Source organism: Pholis gunnellus (assembly GCF_910591455.1).
Source record: "Pholis gunnellus genome assembly, chromosome: 14".
In the NCBI taxonomy this organism is placed as follows: Eukaryota; Metazoa; Chordata; class Actinopteri; order Perciformes; family Pholidae; genus Pholis; species Pholis gunnellus.
The window spans coordinates 9,760,367-9,785,067 of NC_136541.1; the positions used below are offsets into that span (position 1 = coordinate 9,760,367).

At 44.2% G+C, this 24,701-nt stretch overlaps 1 protein-coding gene across 1 annotated transcript; it reads right to left on the reverse strand.

Annotated features, from left to right (window-relative positions):
• Window positions 1-1,367: 1,367 nt before the first annotated feature.
• On the reverse strand, window positions 1,368-23,656 carry zfyve9a (zinc finger, FYVE domain containing 9a). The gene is made up of 19 exons (XM_079172439.1): window positions 23,509-23,656; window positions 16,685-16,789; window positions 16,152-16,259; window positions 13,705-15,140; window positions 12,097-12,196; window positions 11,331-11,507; window positions 11,018-11,181; window positions 9,828-9,957; window positions 9,352-9,474; window positions 8,669-8,824; window positions 7,404-7,628; window positions 5,924-6,006; window positions 5,701-5,805; window positions 4,366-4,516; window positions 4,098-4,178; window positions 3,139-3,301; window positions 2,235-2,340; window positions 1,879-2,055; window positions 1,368-1,638 (listed from the first exon to the last, which is right to left on the reverse strand). Exons 3-19 carry the CDS (start codon window positions 16,219-16,221, stop codon window positions 1,477-1,479), a joined length of 3,609 nt encoding a protein of 1,202 aa, XP_079028565.1. The 5' UTR covers window positions 16,222-16,259; window positions 16,685-16,789; window positions 23,509-23,656; the 3' UTR covers window positions 1,368-1,476.
• Window positions 23,657-24,701: the final 1,045 nt, after the last annotated feature.

The window sequence follows — 24,701 nt, forward strand, 5'->3', positions numbered from 1 at the left end:
ACTGCTTCTGCAATTGAATACAGTTCTTATACATCTATTTATATATCTTTACATCTTCTACAGTTATCTTTAATATAACTGGAGTGGCTTTTTCCAACACTAGTTGATTGATGAGATTTAAAGACTGATTTCCCTCTTCAGCTTTACGTACAGATCAAGTTTATCAATAAAGCATTGGAACCTTTTTTTTTTAAGTCGGGACAAAAAGGCCTTTTGTAATATTTCACAGAGCGTCAGTTCATGACGGTCGCTTCAGTAATACTGTCTTTATATCTGGGGTCTATGGAGGCTACAGACGCAGAGTTAGAATGGAGGAGGAGTCACTACGCCTACAGACATATGTACAGCAGGTTAACGGGTTCATCCATCAACTAAAGCATCTGGTGATTGATGAGTAAAGCTAAATGTTCTCTTTTTTTTTTTCGCTTGATGAATCGCTGCTGCAGGCACTGAGCACCGTGGTGCAAAAAACAAAACAAAACAAAAACACCTACATCACCACACAGTCCATCTCCCCATCTGATGATTTGATTGGACGATTTCCATTTTAACGTCACGTCACGTCAGAGAAAAAAGGTCCAGACTCAGCGGTGTGAATACGAGTCTCTCTTGTTTAAGAGCATCCGTGCTACACAGAGGTCAGAGGTCAGAGAGCTCAGCGCTTCAGGACCCCCCCCCCACACACTGCCACAGTTACATTGGAGTAACGGGTGAGCTACATACAACACCTATGAAAAGTATTCATTCTCCCTGGAAGCTTTATCGTTTTACTACATTGAATCAAAGCAGAAGTGGCTTTTTTTTTTTTTTACACCGATCACTTGATTGCTTAACTATTCGCCTCCACCGTTGACGGTTCCGGCCGTTGTACGAAGCCGTTTAGTTCTGGACTATCTTACTGTACTCCTTTTCCCTCACTTTTTTCAGGAGGTCACTGTGGTGTGAAATTATTTAGATGTGTCCTATTGTGCAAACATGTTTAGTGATTTATATTCCTAATTCCTTAAGACTTTGTAGAGATCAGTAGAGACGCTCTTTCCACATCTAATCTAACTCAATGACGCACAAACGGTAAAACATGAAATACTTTCCAGGGGGTTGTTTCTTTTTATAGGCACTGTAACGCCACACTGGGGTTGAACAGTGTGATGTCGCTGGTGTTCAATTCCTGCTCGGAGCACCTCGAGTGAACACCAGAAGTACCTGTCAGGCGACGTTCAGGTACACAGGACACACAGATGGTCCTGCTCGGAACTCCCTCAGGCCCCAGGCGGACCCTGGAGCAGAGCAGATGGCGGTTGGATGCATAGGTTTGACTTGAGGAACGCTACACCCCCCCCCCCCCCTCCCCCTCCCCTCCCGCCTGGCATGCCAACGTTTTTAGTTTTTTTTCCCAGGCTTGAAGTGCAAACGGTTGAAGGGAGACGACGTCATAAAGTAAACGGTGTTTTTGGAGGTGAAGCTCCAAAAGGACTCCTAGGAGATGATCTCCAGGATGTAGAAGACCAGCTCTATGACCACCGGGCCCTCGCTCAGCTGACACGCCCCGCTGTGGATGACGGGGATCAGAGCGCTGTCCAGGTCGCTCAGGTACTGGGGCAGGAGAGGCTGGCCGTTGCTTCCTGCCAGGTAACCCACCTGTGACAATGACGACGCAGAGAACAGCGCATTTCAGAAGTCTGTTAAGAGCTACAGTCTAGATCGTGTGCTTGCTCGACTATCCTAATTGAAATAGTTGCATTTTGTGCCGATCGACTAATCAATGTAAAAACAGTTTTTAGCACCAACGATTGCTGCTCTTGGATATTGTCCCTGTAGTTTTCTTACAGTTTGAATGAGCGAGACGATAGCGTCTCTGTAACATCTGAACCGTCCCACCTGGTCAGAGTCCAGTGTGACCCTCAGTCCCAGTTTGGCCATGCCGTCCTCCTTCAGCAGCTTCAGGTGCGGACACAGCGCCATGCAGAAGGCTCTCGCCACGTTCTCCGTCAGCCGGCTGTGGTCGGCCGGGTCGCTCAGGACGTTGGGTTGATCTTCACTCTGGAGGAAAAACACCTGAGAAACAAACCGTAATATAAAAACACGTAAACACCGACCCCTCCAACAATAATCACACTTTACTTTAAACCTGAATTGTTTGGGGAATAAAACCTCAACACAGCATTAACTTGCGTGGTGGCTTTATTTTCTTACTATACTCAGTGAAATGATGAGTTCAAGTGTAAACCGCGTACCTCTGTCCAGCGGATGACTTTGCCGTTGGCTTTGAACTCCGAGCCGTGGAAGATCTTGACACTGATGATCGACTCCATAGACTTCCCATCAATGGGACTAATGACACTAAATGACCAGAACACACAAAACAACAGTGTTTCAGCATACGACACAGTATAGTATGTCACGAAAATTAAACAATAAATGTAGTGTTTTTGTGGGATGCCAATGTACTTGTAACGTATTTAATAAATCAACAAAAATTCAAAAGCATTGGTGTGAATGCTAAACTGTAAACAAGTCCTGGATTCAAATACATCATCAGAGGAGTCTTGTGATTGGTTCACTCGCTTAACCAACCAGCTCGTCCCGTTTCATTAACACCTGGATTCATCGTTCCTGATCTGGTGAACTACGGGTTAAAAACAGCTGCTGTGCAGATAATATCCTCCCACTGAAGTGATAAAGTATCTGCTGAAAGGCCTCAATTATCTCTAATAGTGAAAAGTCACATTTCATTCGCAGATTTGATCAAGACTGCTGTAAAATTGATTGCGTTGGTCTCCAGCTCAAAGCCACGTCAAACCACATCATTCCACTTGGCTGAGATTCTCCTCCAGAGGGCTTCCCCGAGCATGCATAATGAGTTTTTATAGCTAAGTAGTAAAAGCAGCGGTTGGGAGGCTATCAGTTCAATTGTCCGTGACATTAAAGCATCTCTTTCATCTCCCTCTCCTCGTCTGTTCACCAGGTCTAATCTGTTCCAGTCTCACAATCAGAATCGGGTTTAGTGCGAAAGTAGAGTCGGCCGCTTTGTTTACACGAGCACGCGTGATCGGCCAACAGCTTTTACTTGGTAAACTTCAAACAACAAAACAAGACAAAATGGAGGCCTCCACTATTTGCGGCGCCATCTTTTCTTACCCCTTGTTGAAGTCGTGGTCGTCCTCCGTCCACTGGATGTGGACGAGCTCCTGGTTCTCCTCCTGGTCAGCTTTACCGCATGTGATGCTGAAGTCCTTCATGTCCCTCAGGGCTTGCCGTAGAGAGTCCATGGTCTCCGCCGTGATCTGGATCATCACACCATCTAAGGGTGGAGAAAAGACACGATGCATCATCTTGATTAGTGCTGAAACAGATAGAATATCTGTAAGCCGACTGACAGAACATTACCCAACAATTTACATAAACAATCGTTTAAGGGGAAACCACTGCTGCACATGTTTCCCCCTCGTCCATCGTTCGTGAGACCCAAAAACTTGATAGCAGCATATGGCTGGAGAACCCTTTAAGTCATGTTTCAGTCACATTCACTGGTTTGAGCCTTTCAACGTGAGGATTTGCTGTAAATTTATTATCTTTGAGTTTTTGTACTGTATCCTTGAGCTTCAGGAAACTGTGAGGGGCTTAAATCATTATCATAAATAATGTTATGGACAACACACATTTGAAAAATAAAAGATAACTGACAATCAAATAAGTTAAATATGGAAATATGGATACAATCTTCTATCACAGTATGTGTCATTTTGAATAGTGTATGTGTATTTATTGGGGGTATTCCAGTGTATTAAATATCTGGCAAATAAATGTGCTTCTGCACAGTGATGCAAATGAATTAAAATGATAGAATAAATTATTGGCATCCTTTGCAATATTTCCCAGAACAGCATAATACACCCAGAGAATAGCACAATCTTTGTTTGTAAGTTTATTTCTTCATATCTTAAACTCCTTATTTGCAGCTCTAATCATGAATTTGTGGCAACACGGCTCTTATTCTTTGTGTGTATCGAGACCTTTGTGAGGAAGCTTCATACAAATATTCTAGAACAATATTTCAGCATTTTTACAGCCAAGATGTCGTCTGTCACATTTCTCACCTTCCACAATGCTGGTTTTGGCCAAGAAGCCCGACGACGCTTTCAAAGCGCCACTGAATACGAAGAAGCAGGCTCCAGTGACTGTAGGGGAAAATACAAAGAGGAAAAATAATCACAACCTAAAACACAACTAATCGCAATCAGACAGGACCGGAGACAAAACAGCAGACACCCAGGAGGAGGATTTTCAGGCAATAAGATGGATGAAAACCAGACTGGCTGAGAGATAAAAGGACGCGTGATGAAATATGTGTTTCTGTGTCAGCACCTTTGCGAGGCTGGTGATGGATGCTGATGGCCTGCGTCTGGTAGTTCCCGTCGTCGTTCTGGACACACACCAGGTGGGAGTCGGCCCGGTCGTTGAAACACGCCCCCATGGCCAGCACGTGTTCGTTGGACTTGTTCATCGCCTTCATCAGCTGCAAGGACGAATGATATCCATGTCTGATTAAGATGCCCTTTGGGAGTGTGAGCTGAGGAAAATGTGCTTAATACGGGCTGCCTGGTTAATCCTTATTGCAGTGGGCTTGTGGGTAAAGTCATCGAGTTAAATGGGCGTAGAGATGACAGACTGACATTGACATGGGGGGGGGGGGGTATCAATAGCTGAAAGATCCCACATAATAATTCTGCTAAATCCCCTGCCTCGGCGTCTCTCTGAAGCCGTCCTTTGCAAATCACAAATAAAACGGAAAATCTGGAGGGCTTTAACCACTTGCTGTGCTGAAGGCTCGCCTGCAAGCTGTTGAGAAACGGTCCCCACTTCACATTACTGGGTTCCCATCTGTTACAGCGTCAGCAGCCAAATGCTACAACCAGCACCGCTCTCTCCATCTTTCTTTTCTCGGCCAAATGGTGCTTTGTGCGTATCACGAACATTCATTCACACCTTGGAGGCAGCGGCGTTATAACACGTCGGCAGCCCACGCCTAATGTTCAGCTGCAGGGACCCTGGAGAGTGTGTCACACATCACCTACGCAGTACGAACATGTGTGTGTGTGTGTGTGTGTGTGTGTGTGTGTGTGTGTGTGTGTGTGTGTGTGTGTGTGTGTGTGTGTGTGTGTGTGGATGATCGGGGAGCTTAACAGGAGCCTCTTCCACTGATGTCATTTGTGTGGCGGTTTCATTTTTGGTTTGAAAAAAATTATCTTTGACTTTGGGGACGAAATAAAAAGCTCAAATGTGCAACATGAGAAAGTAGAGCCGTTCCCTCCATATCTACAATACAAATGTTTGATGTTGAAGGTTTGCAGTTTTAGGTGTGAAAGCTGTCAATCAAACTCTGGTGAGAACTAAACGACCGGACCAAGTCCACGTGAAAGGTCTCACGACACTTCTATTTGGACTCTGCTGAGGCTCCTTCGATGCTTCGACCCTTCCCCTGCATCCCTTTAACATTTGCAACTCTATGTTTATTACTCATAATAACATAAGGTTATGTGGCTAAATACTCGTTGGCTGCAGAGAGCAGTGGGCAATATGGGTAAAAACTAAATTCATATCATGAATACAATTAGTCAATTTTATGTAAAAGAAGAACCAGATGTCTGTTTAACTGGTACGTGATGTCATCATAGTGATAACCAGATGCAAAGCACTCACCTCATTGTAACGATTACTGGGGACCTTAATACTCGTCTTCTTCACCTCCATGTCCACAACCAGACCCTTCACCACCGGTAGCGTGTACTGGTAGTTACGGAAGTCCTGAGACCGGGACAAAAGAAAAAAAAAGGTGAGGACAGTATTTTTAATTATACGTCTGTGACGGACAGATAAATCTTCAACCTTGAAAAGGAACAATGACAGAAACAAAGCAACGTACTGCGAGCAGATTCATGATGGTGTGACCGGTCTCTCCAAAGAGGGGTTTTCTGAAGCGAACACTGAACAGAGGACACGGATAAACTGCAACACAAAACGTTTCAGTTTAGATAAATCCACAATAGAACTTTATTACTACTAACATGTTATCTTTGATTTCTAATGTCAAGGCTACTTATTTTTCATTCATTAAGTGTCTCATTCAGTTCCTCAGCAACATGATGTCGGTTTGGAAACCGTGGTTAGAAAAAGTAACAGAAATGTGCTCACAGAAAGGGATGTTTTGATTATATATTAGTTAGATTTATTATTAATCATTGTTCTGGTTATGTTTTTGTAGGTGTTTCCAGGTTTTTATTAACTACGCAACTTGTGTTTCCTGCGTTTTCAATCCTGTTCACTCATAAATGCAAATGACCTAAAAGAGACAACACCCCCCCCCCCCCCCCCCCCCCCCACACACACACACACACACACACACACACACACACACACACACACACACACACACACACACACACACACACACATCAAACACAGTGAACTGTGCCTGCAGTTAGGAGGAACATTCCTAATCCACAAGTGAAAAAACAGGCTGCTTTTTTTTCTCCAGCAACCAAAGCTCCTTAGATTACTATTTTTAGCGTTATCTCAGCAAAACAGCTGGAAATAAGATCTCGCCATCTCACTAGCAATAAAAAAAAAAAAATCTCGACCTCAATCTGCAGTTCAGCGGGGATCCGTGCGTCGACGAGCAACCCGACCGCCTGCTGGTCACTGCTTAAGGTGAGAGTGCCGGCGTAGAGAGCTACACCGTTTGTGTGGTGGATTAATTTCATGGTGATGGGAGCATTTTGTGTTTAAGAGCCTCGACTGTATGTGGCTTTGTTAATGTATTCCATCCAAGCTCGCTGGGAAGCAGGCAAGAGGCTTAGCAGAGCCAGGCGGCGCTCCGTGCTAGCAGGTCTGGCTGTGAGGAAAGGGGATTTGGTGGAGATAAAACCCCTCACAAGACTTCCTGGTCCATGTGGAAAAGCTGCGAGAAATGTATAAGAGCAGGCCGGGTTTGACGTCTACAGGCTTCATCTGACAATTGACATACTAAGCTCTCTAGATCAAGCTGGATCTTAATATTTTACCATAAGAACCCATCAAACACTCGCACGTAGCGCAATACTTGCCCACATCAGAAATGTGACATCACGTCCTTTTTTTTGGACGCCGTTTGGGGAGATATTGTTGAGCTGGAGACTGATGTGACCATAAATATGAACATCTACACTTCCACGACTACTGGAGAAAAGAATTGTCTGCTTATGAAAATCATGTGAGATGATGGAAAGCTCCAGAACAACTACCAAATGGACTGAAATTGAATGTCAACTTAAACTGTATATAAACACTTTGAAATAACTGAAATATACTATATCCCCCATCACTATTGCTGTACAGTGTGAGCCCCAGAGGGCCTCTGCACTCACATCGGTACTCTGCGCCCAGCCGCAGCATGAGGCGGATGGGGAAGACCTTGGCCCAGGGCGTCTCCCACTTCTGTATCAGGATGCCGAAGAGGTACGGTGGGTTGGGCAGCAGCAGGTCCTGCAGCGACTGGAAGGAGGGGCTGATGTAGAGGAAACCGCCGTGCTCCTTACTGCCCAGGAAGCTCTGCGTGAAGAATGAGTGACTCAGGTGGCTCAGCACGTTGCCTTTAGGAGACGAGGAAGAAGGGGAGAGAGGTTAGTGATAAAGGAGATGCGAGGAGGAGGGGGGAAGGCACAGCCGGGAAGTGGGTGAGAAAGGTATAGTGATATATAGGAGATTGGGGATGGGAAAGTGTAAAATACAGGGAAGGAACTTACGAAAATGAACAAAAATGAAAAGCAGGGGAGAAAAAAACCCCCAAAAAACAAAAAGGGGACAAACCAGTGTCATCTTCTGAAAAGGGAGGCAAATGTAGAAGGCAGTGTCTCTTAGTGTTTACCTGGGATAACTGTGTGTATAAATACTCTTGTTTAGTCTGATTCGAGTTCTACATCAATGAACAAAAAGGTGTCTTGCCTGATCGCCCTACAGCCTCATATTACCAGAAGGGCTTCATGTTACCACTTATCTGCAGGAGGAATCGCTTTCTTTAGAGGCCACGTAACGCAATAGTGTCATGACAAAGCTCAGTGGCTGGGACTTGCTAAAGCCAGCGATTCTTCCCAAGACCTGACAGACTGCGAGTTAAATCAGAAATGACTCACACAATAAGGCTCCCTTCCTCCAGCCTGAAACTACCCCAGTGTGAATATGAAAAAAAGGAAACAGCCTGAGGGAAGAGAGCCATCAAAGTCACCCGATATTAGCCGATTTTGCACCGCAGCATACGGAGCTTAAAAACGCACGATAAGCGTTGGTGAGGTGTCAAGCCTGGGGGGAGGCGACCTGACAGCAGGATGCTAATGTCTGCACCATTTTTCATGAAAAAGGCAGAGACTCAATTCAGCAACAGAGGACAGTAACCTCGTTTCCAAATAGAGGACGACAAGACGCACTTGTCTCTACGGAACAAAAAAGTAGAGCATGAGCATTTTCCCCATTATTCTACATTACTTTGGGGTTAGCTCTTTTTACACTGGGCAACACCTGACAGGTAGACTCACCTGTTGACAGAACTACTAATGAGCTGCTATCTGGCGCGTACGGTGGAGGTGGACGGATTTCACAGCGAGCCTCCCGGTGGAGCTGTTGGTTGAGTTCTTACCGCTGAGGGCCTCCTGGTAGAGTTGAACAAAGTGGGTGAAGACGTCTTTCGGGATGGTCTTCTCGTCAGGCAGACACTGGAGCAGAATGACCACCTCTGCCTGGCCGACGGCATGCATGCCCTTAGTCGTCACGTACCAACACTTCCTGTTTACATCTGTGGGTGGAAAAAACAGAAGACTAGTCTGTCACATGAGAATGATCCTGCTTGAACAAAGAGCAGAACATTGCATCAATAAAAACTGAGAAAGATCTGGACTCATGTCCAGTCCGTCTTTAAAGAAGTGTTCTTCCCTCTTGCAATGCTCAAAAAGCTTATATGTAAAATGTTTCATACCTGCTTAAGTACATGGATGAAGAAATGAATTTCCAGCAAAGCACTTTACATACGGCATGAGAGCTAATAGGGAATTAAGAGCGCCAACTTAACGTTGTGTAATTCTATCCTTCACCACTGTTGCAGAGCAGATTATTCAGCAGAATTCACTAATAAATGAACAAATTACTCAGAAAACTTTTTACTAAGTAATTCACAAACAAAAGCTTAATAAGGCAAACATTACAATGTATACAGTAAAATGCTTGTTTTCACTTTTCCTTAGACCATCATGAAATTGATAATTTTAAAAAGGCAAGTTGACACACTGCTCCTTACGTTTTGACCGGCATTGTTAAAATACTCACAGTTTACTAGCTTGACCATGGCGAGCAGGTTAGCGTTGAGCACGAAGACCAGGGGGTCCGGACTTCCCTCCTCCAGCTGCTGCATGAGGACGATCTCTGACGGCCTCTCCTCCACTGCATAGTCTGCCGGCGGGGTGGAGGCAGGGTGGAGGGGAGGAGCCGAGGTAAAAGTTAGATAAACAGACAGGAAGAACTCGAGGATGAGAGCGGAGTGAGGATGATAAAAGGAGTCCCATGTGAGGTAAGAGAAGGAAATGATGATGATCAGACCTAGATGACGGAGACCCTCCAAATTATAACATCATCACTGCATTCCCATGAACAAACCCCGCCCCATCCCCTGTTGGCAATGAGTGGTGGAAACATGAGCCGTGATACAGAGCACATGTAAAACACACTTAAGAAGCACAAACACAAACACAGCAGCTGACAGAGCAATGAGGAGGCAGCAGAATGGTGAGGATGAGGGCAAGCACCTGTGATGTGGCCTCCCGTACCTCCTTTGACTCCGGTGGAGATGAGGATGGGAGGGAGCCCGTCCTCCGGGATCAGACTGACGGAGCTGCCCACGGGGCTGCCCACCAGGGCAACAGGGGTGTGGGCTGCCTGGGGGGTGGAGGGTGAGATGTAGGTCATAACATACAGTGAGAGGGTTTTCATGGCTGTGAAATACATGTAGGTGCCATATCTCTTATGGTTAAAATACAATTAAGCTCAACAAAAAAGGTCAAGATAAATACAGCAGAGGCCAAAGTCATCCTGACCTGACAAGTGAAAGGTTGGATACAAATCGATAGCATGTTTTGGTGGACCCTCCATGTTTGATGAGCTTCTTTCATACTCCAAGAAACCGGTTTGTAATGCAAGCTTAAGCTTTCCGTTTCATTTTCTGACCAAAATGACTTTTCTCAGATTTAAGAAGCTCCTCCGGAGCCACAAAAGATGTCATACAACTGTTTTCATTATTTTTGTGGACTTCCCAAATGAGCCACACCAGAGTTAGTGTAAATTCAGACTACATTTTGGCTTGTGAAAACTCCCCAAGTCCCTTTTGTTTGGTACATTATAAGTTGCTAAACCATGAAAACTGTATAAAAAGCACAGTAGGAGCCCCTGTGTATCAATGATTCCCCACTACGCCACTGTTATTAGTATAGAAGTCATTTCACTGTGAGTGAAAGCTTTGGCAGTAAAATCAAATAAATGAGTTACCGAGTTCATGCCAGTATGTGAAAGTCTGATTTTATACCCAAGTTGTGTTTGCATTGCATCATCTGGCCGTCGGAGATGAAGCCATTTAAAAGCTTCAACAATGATTCTGTTCAACAGGCCATGAATCATCCTGAGTGGTGGCATTCAAGTCCAATGAGTGTACAAGCAGCACGGCCACTGAAACCACCATATTCAACTCGCTGCTCTGTTATTCGTTGTGAGACAAACGTGGACGTATTTCCTTTAAGCGTTTCGGTCTACTGGGTTTTCTAATTCTGATTAAGCGAACAAGGAATGTTTCCTTTAAACTCACTGCAGTCTGTGATCCAGCCAGCAAACCACCAAGAATCCCACAGAAAGGAGTTCTTTGTGGCTTCAGAGTAGCTAATACGACCGTAACAAGCTCTCCTAATAGCATTAGCTGTGGCTGAATGTTCTTTCGTGCCGAGCCTACCTCTGAGGATTCAGAAGTGGAGGATTTGTTTGAATACGTGGAGATAGCCAGCGACTGCGAGGGGGCTGAGCTGGAGGTTGGGGGTTTGGGGGACTCTGCTGTATCTCCGTTGGGTAGCACCCCATCAGCAAACCACACCCTCCTCTGCTCCCGTGTGAGGGTACCTAAAACGGTGAGAGAACCACAGTGAAACACCATATAAGGTTATGTAGATAAAAACTGTACGCAAGCAAAAGAGAGGACAGAATGACACTGTAAAAAGGTGAAAAATAAATCGCTAAGAGCATTTTTTTATTCTCGGTAAAGGTTGTACCCTCGTTGCCAGCCTGTTTCAGGACTCCAACAGGCACCATGACGGTGGGAGGAGGGGAGCTGAGCACCCCAGAGGCCTGGGCCTGCTGCAGGGGGGGGATGGTGGAGCAGTACTCCGCTGGGTTGTTTGGGTTCGGACTCTGGTTGCTTCCAGTGGCCGGCGTCTCCCACGATTGAGCTGACAGAGACAGAAAACACTGTTATCTGTTAAGACAAAGACTTCTTTCTTCAGCAGACAATTGGAGTTTTCATGGTATGACAAGCACAGGTGTGTCTAATATCATTAACGAGGGCTTTGTTCCAATACGTGGCCCAGTAAGCCATTCCAGCTAATTAATGTTATGAATTACACCTGTCCTTGTTCTGCTATTACACACAATGTCTGCTGTGAAAAAGGACTATTTACACAGTAGCTTTGCCCCATTGCCATACTACATACAGTATTACACTCCACATTTATGCTACAATCAGAACACTGCTGAGCTTTCCTATAGAAAATCATTTATTTCTGTCAAGAGAAAGAATGCTGAACAGCCGGTCATACTGTAGTTGAGCTTTACTATAGTTCAGATGAATCTAGAGATTAACCTTTTTAAGTATTGTTTTTAACTTAGGGAGCAAAGAAGTACTGATGTGGGCCCTTATTTAAACCCTTTTCTACTTTCTTAATTTAAATTGAGCAGCATCTTCGGTTGCATTTATATATATAAAAAAAGTGTACTTAAAGATGCAACATACAAGTTTGACAGACGTAACTTTCTACTCACCACTCGTCAGAGCAGAATGACAGGTGACACAGACGCGAGCCTCCTTCCTGTCCATGTACACGAGCCGGCACTTCAGGCTGCAGCACGTCGCACAGAAAACCTGAAAAACACAAAGAAATACATTTGTACCACATTCCTACAATAGGGTGAGCACACTGTGAGAAGTTCTTTTTTTTTTTAAAAAGGTGAAGAAATGAAAATCAGTCTGGATGTACTGCGAGTGTGCTGCAAATGTAACATTTTATAGCTATTGATTTCCTGTACTCTGCCAGGACTTCAATGAGCTGCAGCTGTGCACGGGGCACTTTTCATTTATTGCACCTCGTTACACATCGTTATCCAGTCACATTCAGATCCTAACAGCACCATCATACACTGGTTTGTGGCTCTACCAGTCTGGCGGCGGGTGCACAGAGGATCCCGCTGCGTCCGTTGTTTGCGGCCCCAGCGGTGGCGTCAGTATTACGGCAGTGCCAGCTCCTCCCCGCTCAAGTGTCAGAGAGTGCGTTTGTTTACCACCTTGGGAAATTAAGTGGCTGTTGGGAGATATTCCAGTGCAGTGTCAGCGACCGCATCTTCACTTTAAGACACTGTGCGGACCCCCCCCCCCCCCCCCCCCCGCTGCATGCGTGGGAGGCCATAATCCTAGAGAGCTACCTGCACACCATCTGCAAGGTAAAACCTAAAAAAAAGGAACTCATCTATCAAAGTACGTCATTTGATTTACTCCGTTTGTAGTATACCCATCATGCATTTTAAAAGTTGAAATGAATTTCTCGTGTTTTTCTCCTTGCATGCATGATTTCTGTCTTTTGTAAAGAAGCAATTATTTATCTTGTTCTGTTTGCAGTTGTGTTTTATTTATGTACAGTTTATTTTAGGATTTACTGCAAAATGATGACTGTCGAACATTACAGGTTTAATGATTCCAGATGAGTGTGTATGATAGATTAGACAATGAAGTTATCCAGAGAAGATTAATCAGTAAACATTTTACTTCTCAATTAATTTGCGAAAGTCCCGCTTTGTTTTTTGTCACATTACACTAAATACGTTGGTCGGACGAAATAAGTGATTGGAGGACCTCATCTTTGACATTTTATAGACCAAACAATGGTGGAGAAAATAGTATGAAGATTAAAGGATATTTAAATTAACCATTAGTTAACATGTCAACATGTTTTTGTCATAAGAAACCCAGGATGAAGGCGTCAGCTAAAACCCTATAATAGTATAATGGACTTTAATCTTAAGACAATAAATATATCATGGATGCACTGCATTCTGGTCTACTAACCTGTACAGACTACTGTATGGTTAGTAAATGTATACATGGATTTCTGGATGACGGTTTAAAATGTGCAAAATGGAGTCTGTGTTATTCTGAGGGAGCCTTTCATCTGATGCTTTAGATATAAGATCATTTGTGTAAGTGTAGCTGCTCGTGAGTGTCAGCACATTGTCTAATTATTATGGAATTATAAATACGCAACCCATAAATGGCCGAACAAGAGAATTAGCCTAGAAATGCCCGGTTGCTGGTTGCTTTGTTGAAAGTGTGCCACAGAGTTTTTTTCTAGACGTTCGAATAAAAAGCCCTCCACTGACCTTTCCGCAGGCCCTGCAGTGGTGCCTCCTCTTGGTGAAGGTGAACTTGACGTCACATTTCATACAGACGGGAGCCTGGGAGTCAGGCACCCACACAGGGGCCACCTCCCCCAGGGAGCTGACGGGTCTCCTGCACAAAGTGCCCTGTTGGCCTGCTTGGAGATCATTGTCTGGGCTCTCCGAGGGCATCGGGGGAGGGCAGTGGACAACGCCGTCGCCGTTCACCCCGACTGCGCTCTGATCAGTCCCGTTGGGCGTGGCTTCGGAGGGCGTGCTTCTCCGACACTGGTTCTCCTGGTTCTTGTTCCGGCTGGCGGCGGACGGGCCGAGCTGATTTTGGACCTGGCCCGACAGCGGCTGTGGGATCTGGAGCTTGAGGCTGACCGGCTGCTTCGGTCGTGCCCCTCCGTACGGAACACTGACCGGCTGCAGCCGGTTGTTGTGGAGTTTTGGCTGAACGCCACCCGACCCCACTGCTCCTCCATCGCTGCTCTCTTGCTTGCTTTCCTCCATTTCTTTCTCCTCAGTGACAGAGTCCTCTTTCGAGGGGACGGGAGAGGGAGAAAAACCCTCTTCCTCATCTTCCTCCGTCTCCTTAAGTTTGGAATGGTTACTGCTCTCCTGCTCCAAACCATTGGGAAGGCTTGATATCTTGAGGAGTTGTTCCATCTGTCCCTCTGCACCACATCTCCTCTCTATCTCCTCCACTCCGACCCAGTCAGGAAGAGATAAACCATTCACCTCCACCTCACAACCAACCTGAACATCTCTCCCCCCATTCGAGAGGCTTTCTACCATCTCCTCTTTTAAGTGTACAGTTTGTTTTTCTCTATAATTGTCCTGTAAAACAGCAGCACTGGCCCCCTCTGTGACATCTTCCCCATTTGGTGTCGTTGGTGGCACATGTGGATGAATTTTCAGAGACAGAGTTTCATCTTCGTGTCCTAATGCCACCTCAAAGGTAAAGTGAGTGTGATTGACAGTGGAGGCTCCTCCTCCTGCTGCTGCTGCTGCTGAAGCCGCTCTCTCCTCCTGGTCAGAAGCACCAGGCGGTTTGTCCGGAGGAGAATGTGTCTCCTTGCTGAGCCCATCCAGTTGTGGGCTTGCCGGGCAGCCATTCTCCACAGCAGTAGCGGCCGTCACAGGGGGCGGCGAGAGGTCGTCCGTGCCCACCAGTTTGCCGATGTTGGGCTGGAGTAGCGGCGGGCTGTGGCCGTCTGCCGGCCTCTCCTCCACCCAGGACGGAGGTTCGGGACCGGGGTGTCTTTTCGGGTCGACCCCCGACAAAGAGTCGGGGAGAGTTTTGAACGGTAGCGGACTCTCCTGCGGGCTGAGGTCTGCGTGGGCCAGGGCCGGGTTCAGAGAGAGCAGGTGGGCCGGCGGGGCCAGGATCTGGGTCCACTTCGCATCCGAAAGAATGGGGTTGTCCGTCTCATCTGGCAGAGACAGAAGAGAGGAAAACAGACCATTACTTACTTACAAATGAAGTGCTAAAGACAACTAATACTAAGATACACACTCCCAGGTGATCGAAAGAGCTAAAAATGGAAGAAACCAGGGGACACATTAAGAAATGAGGTTGGCATGGAATAGGAAATTAGTGTGTGTGTGGATGGATTGGGAAATTCTGAAAGTGGGCCAAACGACTCGGTCACCCCCGGGAGCCATTGACACATGAATGCTGTGTAACACAAGCGGAAACTCTTCATATATATATATTCAAAAAGGACCTTCTCACACAGTGATGTCAGCTACTGTATGGCGCTCTCCTCCCTCCGCTGGAATTTATGCTAAGCTGTTCTAGTATGTGCTGAAGCAGGTTCATTCAGTCACACAGAGTTAATCTGCCAAGCTGGATCTCTGGCAGAGGACACACAGATAATCACTCACAGCCAAAACACACACTGAGCTCACAGGGCCATCAAAAAAAAAAATATGCTGCGTGTGGAAGACTGGGATTTTTCTGGGGTCATCGTCAGCCATAAATCCAGAAGGAAAAAAGGCTGCGAGTCTGCAGATACACAGCTCAGTAATGTGTGTTTACTCTACGATAACCATAAATAAACTCTGTGAAAGCACTTTTTCAAAAAGGCCCTAACACAAATCCTTTTACTTATTGTGAGCATTAAGTGTGAAGAAGAAAAAAAAAGAGGCTATTGTCTTGCACCAATTACACAGTTTCACACAAGCCCAAAGGGAAATTGATAATCCAATTAGTCCTATTCCCGCTCTGCACACCCTCAATCACCAACTGTAGATGTTCCTCACACTCATTGGGTGGTGGCCGATCGTCAGACAGTGATGATTTGCTCTTGGCTTACATAACCTGACCACAACTTCTGTGACAATTCAATCCCACAGATACACCTCGTCCCATTTGTCGATTCTCAAGCACAGTGACTCATTGTTCGTCTCCACATCAAATTTTCTTTTAAAGATTGTCTCACCTTCGTTCTGCTCAAACTCGTCCAGCACCTTATCCAGGTTAAAGGCCTCGGCCTGGAAGTAATTCTCCATGGGTCAGGAAGCTCCACCCTGCCGACGGCCGCGTGAACCTAGTCACACAAAGACGTGTTATTAAAACCTAGTTCACATTTCCATACTGTCTGCATATGCCCCCTGCGGCCTGTATCATATCTCCTTTTTCATATCTCACTTTATTATGATTTAAGTGGAAACATCCCCTCTGACTACTGTTCGTTCTCACTTCTCATTTCACTCCCACGTCACTGCTCTCTTTTGTGATCTGGGCCACAGCGATAGATTGATTAAGAAGAATATGGAGTAAATTATATGACCTGGAATATCGGGACAAGGTGACATGCAGGGTACAAACTCATCCAATTCTGGTTAGGAAAAGGAAAAAGGATATGATTTTGTAGACATTAAGATCCAGCCTACATAGTACGTATCTTAGTTTGAATGATATGTTTTGTTCCTTTACATTACATAATAATGTTCCCGTCTCCGTGAGACTCACCTGCACAGAGGTCCTCCCCAGCAGTCCCAGGTGTTGATTGTGTCTCAGCAGGTCTCCCTCTCAGTTCTCACTTCACCCAGTCTGGCCAGCGCCCAGCGCCCACACCTTAGACATGAAGGGAGACCGAGATCAGTGACAGAGCTGCTTCCACACCGGTGGGGCAAAGCACGCTGCTAGTTACAATACAGGGCGGCACAATGAGTGAGTGAGGTTACAGTATATTAACTTTAAATCATAGAGAAATAAAGCCTGCTAAGGGCTTGCTCTGTGCTAAATATTTCACTTCCTGTGCGAGTTAAAAGTGTTCATATTAAACATCGGAGTTTTATTGGGTAAAACCTGAAGTCCTGGGAAATAAAAATCCTGCCTTCACAAATCATTACAATGTCAAACCTCACAATTGATAAATGAAACAAATATTAATAGATGAAAATATTCATTAGTTGCAGCCCTATTTCCAAGCATATGGTACACGTTCATGTTGAGATAAAGAAAAGACATCACATCAGACAGCGTCTCACCATCACGCTGATGATGATGATGAATGAAGTGCGGGACTCTTCTGAACAACACCGTGCTTCATTTGATCATACAGTACATCCAGCTAATTGTATGTACAGCACATTATCATACATAGTGAGCCCGTTACCCATCCACGCTCGACAAGGCAATCAGAGTCATGAATGGAAAACAGCTGAAGCCTGAATCATTGTTCAGATAACCTGCCCAATCTGTCCTTGCTGATGAGAAGACCTTGGAAAGAGGGTGTGTGTGTGTGTGTTTGTGCGTAGGGCTGCAAATGAGTCACAGCCCATCTGAACTTCAGGGTCATTCTCATAAGGACAAGAGCGACCAGGGATTACACTGGAGACCAGATATTCCGCAGAGCGAAGGCTTCGGAGAAAGGAGCCGAGTCGACACATTTTCCGCTTTGTTTAAGGTGCACGCGTTGACATGACGTCAGCAGAAAACAGTGAAGGCACAGGACAGGAGGAAGTGTGATGAGTACCGCGGGTCAAACCATTCCTGCCACACTAGGGACCGAGGCTGAAGGAAACACTGTGATCAGAGCCAAATAAACCCCCAAAAAACAAATTGCACCGACTACAAAAAGGCTACTTTAAATTAAGAATATTGACAAAATAGATAATCATTAGTGAATGAAACAAAGTGACGCCGCTTTAAATAGAGCATGTTACAAACCTTTAAGGAAGCTCAGTCCAGATGGAGTATGATGACTCAGATTAGCACAATAATGACGTCAACGCTCAAATACAAACTGACATTTTAATAAATATTTCATATGATCACTTTATCTACTCTACTGCACGATAGAGTGATTTCACCTACATTCAATGAATGAAACCCTTCTACACCTGTGAGGAAAGATTGGAAAATTATTATTATTATTTTTCTAATCTGTGCAATTCAACTCACTCCGGTCGGTAGGGTTTTTGTAATAACAATTCAAAGAAATCTTTCTGATTTGAGTCAATAACCCGAATTATTTTGTATTTGTCAGCATTTAACAATGCTAAGTGGCTCAACACAATGATTAATACACACATAATTAGAATTTTAGAAATTCTAAGTGGTTTTGGTAGCAGGTGGTACTATATACACTACATTTTGGTACTAGGTGGTAATATATAGAGATACCTCTGAAAAATAGAAACCTGTTTACAGAAGCAGCCATTCAAGACCTTCGCCTAATAAAATACGTTTTGGGGCATTTTATGCCTTTATTAACAAGTTGATAGAAGAGAGAAAACAGAAAACGAGGGCACAGAAATGGGACAAACCGGGGATGTTGCAATTCAAAGCCAGCACCTTATACAGTTTATCACCAGGGTGCCCCAAATAAATTGACATTTTAGTTCATCAGGATCTACCTGATCTAAAAAAAAAAAGGTTAGAAAATAAAAAATTCTCACCAGACTGTTACTGATACTCAGCACCTTTTACTTCAACTGAATGAAAGACTTCTGAAATCATCCCGCACCATAAGAGCCTGAAATGCTCCAGTGGACTGTGGGACAGTAAAACACACACACACGCGAACAAACACGCACACACACGCCTCCATGAGGACAGGAGCCCGTCCCTGATTAAGATTTAATTACTCTGCAGAGGCGGCATTGAATAATGCATCTTGAGTCAAAGTGCGTGAAGGAGTTGTATTTTTAGACATGTAAATTTGGGAAGATGCTTTAAAAAGGAGACATATGTGCACGAGAGAGCGCGTCAGTCACAGAGTCTGTAGGACTAAAAGGAAATCGGTCCTGCAGCGACATGATATTAATATAATGCTCCAACTACTCAACTGATGACTCATCAAAAACTATAACACGTTTACCTCAAGTAATGCAAGAATAACGAGCTCACCAGACGGTTATTCTAATTGAGCAATAAACTATTCTAAAGACTAAAGCAAAGACAAACTAATGTCCATAAAGCCCATAACTGTGACGCTGCAGTAAAACGGTTTAGTATCTTTAGCCTTGCTGGTCTCTCGGGAGCTCGGACTTTTCATCAAGCGGTCAAAATAGAAATGATCCAATACAGCTGTACTTTGTGTTCAATAATCATGCTAACACACTTAAATAAGACAGTGAACGTATTCCATCATCATACCGTCTGCGTTTAGCTCAAAGCCCCGCTGTGACCGAGTCCAGCCTCAAAGAGCCCTTAGATAACTGTGGCCTCTTAGTCTTTAACCACTAACAATCAAAACTGGAATAAGCGTTGCTTAACTTGTTCAACCGAACCTTCATCATTTCCTCACGAGCTCGTTCTACAACATTTGACTCCACGCCCAACATCTATTTTCATTGTCGATTAATCTGCTGATTGCTTTTGTCGATCGAGCAGTTGTTTAGTCTTTGAGACGTCACGAAATAGTACAAACAAAAAGTCAATCACGTGTTCCCAGAGTCCAAGGGGACATCAAACTACTTCTGTCCGACCAAATGGTATCAAATAGAGAAACGTCCTCACACTAGAGCAGCATGTGTGAAAATAATGACAGTAAAATCATATCTGAAAAAGGGCTGAACATAAATAAGGGCGTTTTGTAGAACGGTGTAAACGTATAGAACACACATAACGTTTACTGACAACAGGACCGGGGTCGCTCCTCTATTTTTAAACAGAGCTGCAGTCGGTCCTCTTCCAGTACAGCCGAGCTGCAGCCTCCAGTGTGAGCCAGACATGCTAATAATGAAACGGCCTAACGGACGACTAACACGATGAACCACGCCTGACTGGACATCCCGGCACGGCGGCCAAATTAAATAAGACAAGAGCATAAACAGCGAGAAAGCTCGGACAAACTAGGACGTTACAGCGGTTCATTAAGTCCTCGCTGTCGGAACAAGACTCAGGTTTCCTGCTGCTGTTTCCTCGTTTCCTGCGTTCACTTCCTCACACATCAGGTGGAATTCTCTAACAAATAAGCATTGACGTTTTGGTTATGTAATATAGATATATAGATGTATAGAAAGTTACTACATTTTGGAGTTGAGTTTATTTGAATAATACTTATTTTAGGTCATTTCGTGGTTTCGTTTCCTTTGATTGCCGAACGTTATTTTTGGAGATCCACTTCCTGCAAGAGGATTAGCATTTTCAGGACATAAATGTTCTGTTATGGAGGTAGAATCTTTTCACAGCATACATTTTGATGGGTCACAGCAAGAAGAGGAAGTAAAATCCTGAATAATAATCATAGGAAAACAGCATTCAAGTGCACCATTTATTGTTGTTATGTCACATATAGTAATCTGTCAACATCCTGGTAATTGGGCAAATACATCTCATAAGTTTATTTATTGTGCTACAATGAGTGATGAGGAGGCTTTCTAAGGGATTAATCATGACCGGCGGTGCATTAATCCTTGATGAAGGGTGTGATGCAGCCCTGACGCGTAACCTTTGGAGGCCTACTGTTGTTTAAATTTACTGCATCGTGGTGTAGAGCAGCAGGGACGACGTGTTCTCGTAGGCCATCCACGGAAGTTAGAACCCAACTGGTCCCCTCGACAAAAAGCCAACAGGATTGTTTAGTAAAAAGCTAACGCTAGGCTACAAACACACGTTGTAAACACAGCGAGGCTGTAAAGGCCGACTAGTCAGCGTGATGACATTTTGTAGTCTCATTTAGCCATTTGTTAGCAACTTCCTTTATTTTAAAGACACGTAAAAGCATATTTCACAAGGTGTACCGACATATTTTATATCGCAGAACAAAACATTAAAAACTTCTATCCTCAGACTGAAAACTCATATTCTAAAGAACGCATCGACTTCGAAATGAGGGACCTGAAGGTGCAAAAATGACGACTCATTTCCAGGTTTAAGGACTCTGCAGACCTGCATGTGGGACATCAATGAGCCCCTTATTTTACAACACTCGGGCGTCCTTCAGACAGAACTTGAGAGGGAAGCGTAGTCTTTTTGTGGCATTAGTGGAAGCACAAGGTCTTTTTATTTTGCTCAGAATTGTTTCAATTATAAGCCTTAAAAAATCATACATCAGTTATATTCTAATGGGCCCCCAAACTTCACAGAGTGGGATTTTATGTAGGGCGGTAGCTATACGTTATTTTTCTTTTGCTGTACACATCTGCTAACAGCTAAATAGATCATTTACTATTTATTACAGGAATCTTTCAGGCAAAACATATTCTCTGGTTTCAGCTTCTCAAATGTAACATGTGACAGTACTACTGTCTACTACTACTTTCTGACAGTTTATAGACTGTGTGATTAAATGAGAAAAACTAAATCAATAAAGAAAAGAATTATTAGTGAGAGACATAATTCTAAAACTGCTGTATGAGTCACTGGAGGTTTGAACCCTCCCTTTTTTTGTAGGTTCTCCTTGTAAAAGTGATACATCTCTGTAAATACTTCTCCAAGAAATCCGACTTCTTATACTTTTCTTTTTTGTTCTGGTGCTGCAAACTTCCCAGGATTACGAGCTCACATCGGGATAAACATAGTTTTTTAGATCCATGCCGCACACAGACGCCGTCTACTCGGGGTGAACACAGGAAACCTCAAATTATCACTTCCTCTCTTTAAGAATGGACTGACATCACTTTCTAACAACGTGATCACATGACTGAGTGACACATTATTATGTAATGCTTAGAGCCCAGACTAGGAGTAGACTGGGAGTTGTCCTAACTCCTCCTGTAAGGTTGTGTGTTATTCCATTCACCAAAGTGTTGCTATGGATCTAAGAAATTACAGGAAAACACATTTCAAGAAAAACATGCCACAGGTTTGCACCCCTCCAAAAAAGGTCACTCTCTCCTCAATAATTAAAAAAAGAAGAATTCTTTGAGTAGACAGGTTGAAACGGCAACTCTGTTGAGATTTGAAGGAGGTAAAAATAAAGAGAGTAGCTGTCCTCCTGTTACAAAGAGACGCTCTGCTTCACAGCAAGTGTCAAATGCGATTATCATCTTCTTCTTCTTCTCTCCCTTATGTTTTGATCTACATTTAACAACCACAAGAGGAGACCGGCTGTTGGGCTGCCATCGAGGAGAGACTTGTAATACTTTGTGAAAGCGTACAGTAACCTACATCTAGGAGGTCTCTACACGGGGAGCCTGTTGGATCAGTCCACTCAATCAACCCCCTGAGTTTGATCACTGATTGAGGGTGTAGTGAGATAAAGATTTTTAAATATATATATAGTAAATGTCCTGTGTGTGTGTTTTACACCCAGCTTGGACGCCTTTTCCAGATGCTTTAATATCATCCGATCTGGCTTACTCTTCAGAGAAGACAAATTCATTTTTTTTTTTAATTCCTTACTGGTGATTACTATTCAAGGTGGCACTGGGGTGTGGGCCCATCTGGTCTTCATGAATCCACCTCCAGAGCTCCACTCGAAAAAAGGCCAATGACACACACAATGATGAGGTAGATGCAAAAAAAAAAAAAAAGATGGGACCAACAAACCAACTCTCAAGAGCTACGATAGATGACCATTAGCTTCAATTATGCAACCATAAAGTGGCAATGTGGCTGCTGCCTACAGGCCAAACACAGCCTCACGATGGGTGATATTACTCACAGGTAGGTAAACCCGTGGAGGGGGAACTACTTTGTGTTATTAAACGTGGAAGGTTATTTCTGAACAGCTATAAAATCACCGGTTTAGTTAATAACTTAAGAGTTAGTTGTATTAGCCGGGGCTGCTAGCTGAATTTAACGTCCACACCGAAAAGGCCACAAGTTAAGTTTCCAAAACAGTCATCACTAAGCCGATGGAACAAAATGGTAAATAACACCACAGTATGTATGGCAGCTGGGATGTATCGAGCAGCTAGAAATGGCTCCAACGGTTCGGCGGGTAGTCGTGCGCAGAGTGACGGTTAGCGACGTGCTGCTCTGACGGCCACTCACACCGCCGCTGACTCGGTGGGCTTTAGTGGCTAACAGACACTTTTTAACGGTTATTTGAAAAGCGTTCCGCCTCCGGTTAGCGCGAGCGCATTGCTCACAGTCACTGTGAGTACGTTACCTTCCGCCGCACTGCTGGCGTTTATAGTGAATGTTTATTAGCTCGTTGAAGCCGCGTTAACGTGTTGTGTAATTGAACGTAAAATAGTATTACCGTAATAACGCCACCTTTCTCGGTGCCCCTCACCGCTTCGTTACGCTAGCTAAACAGACCATTAAAAAAAACATACTGCACTGACTTGGGCTTACTTCATGGAACACTTGCCGTTGGTTGCAATGGCGGGTTTGTAACGTTAAGAGCAACAACAGACGTGTGAAATGTCATGAAAACAGATTCAGTTACTCACCGGATGAATCCTCATCTTTACGTACAGTCCCGTGGAGCCCCTCCGTCAGTATCCGTCATACTTAATCCCCTTTTGGAAGGCTATATTTGAGTATCCTCGTGTGGAACCTCCGCTGCCTTAACTCAAACGGCACAAGTCGGAAAGTACAGCCTGTAGTCTGCCGTAGTTGTTGCGACAACACTCGAGGATCCCTCCCACAAGGGTTAATATTGGGAAGAATATAAGGAGAACCGACAAGACAACCAAAATGTGGATACACTGCTTCCGGTTATATATTTCAAAATAAAATTCCTACCTGTAAATGTGTTGGCTACACTAAGCGTTTAACAGTGTTGGAAGACGTATTCGGGTATTTTACTTAAGTAAAAGTAATACTTCAATGTAAACTATGTCAAAGTAAAGGCCATGAGGTGCAAATAGAAAATACACACACACACATTGTGAGTATGTATATATATGATCATGATATTTTTTTGTATATAATTTTGGTGTATATATATATATACACAGTATATACACACAAGCATAGAGTTGCTGAGTCTCCTGCGCCAACCATTAAAGAAGACATATTGTGTATATACTACAATTTTATGGAAAACATATCAGAAAAAATATATCTTTATGATCAGAGTACTTTTTATGCATCTTAAAACATGTCTGGAGAAGTATACAAAAGTATTATTAGAAAAATCTACATCAAGCATAAGTAAAAACACAAATGCTGCAGCAGATTCGCCCTGTGTTATATTATATATTTAATTATTGTATTTGTATTACTGATGCATCAATGTGTACACGCTAGCAACTACCTACAATATCTCCCTCTAACATGTTCTGAAATAAACTAGCATGAAACTAAAGTATAGTAGTCATTGCAATCATTCAATCACCAGCATATAAAGGCTTCCCTTGTCCTTTAGTTTTACACCCTTAATCTCAAAATTCTTAAAACAAAAAGTGCCTTTTTCTGAGCTCTTATTTTAAAGGCGACAACACTTAGTTTCCGGTCCTGACCTCGCTGTCACTGTGAAACTTGACGCATCTCTACAGCGGTTCAGCTCCATCCAGCTCCTGTACAGTGTGGTCCAGCCGCCGCAGCAGCAACAGCAGCAGGGACATTTTAGCTCAAACAGGGCTGGAGGTGGTGAGCCCCGGGGCGGGTCCGCGGGTCCGCAGCTACGCCCCCCTCCTCC

Excerpts from the sequence above, each read along its gene's own strand:
- zfyve9a (XM_079172439.1), bottom strand. The coding sequence starts at position 16,221 with ATGGAGAATTACTTCCAGGCCGAGGCCTTTAACCTGGATAAGGTGCTG. Across the intron at positions 6,007-7,403 it reads GCTGGGCGCAGAGTACCGAT|TTTATCCGTGTCCTCTGTTC; the intron begins GTGAGTGCAGAG and ends TTTGTGTTGCAG. Across the intron at positions 5,806-5,923 it reads CCATCATGAATCTGCTCGCA|GACTTCCGTAACTACCAGTA; the intron begins GTACGTTGCTTT and ends TCCCGGTCTCAG.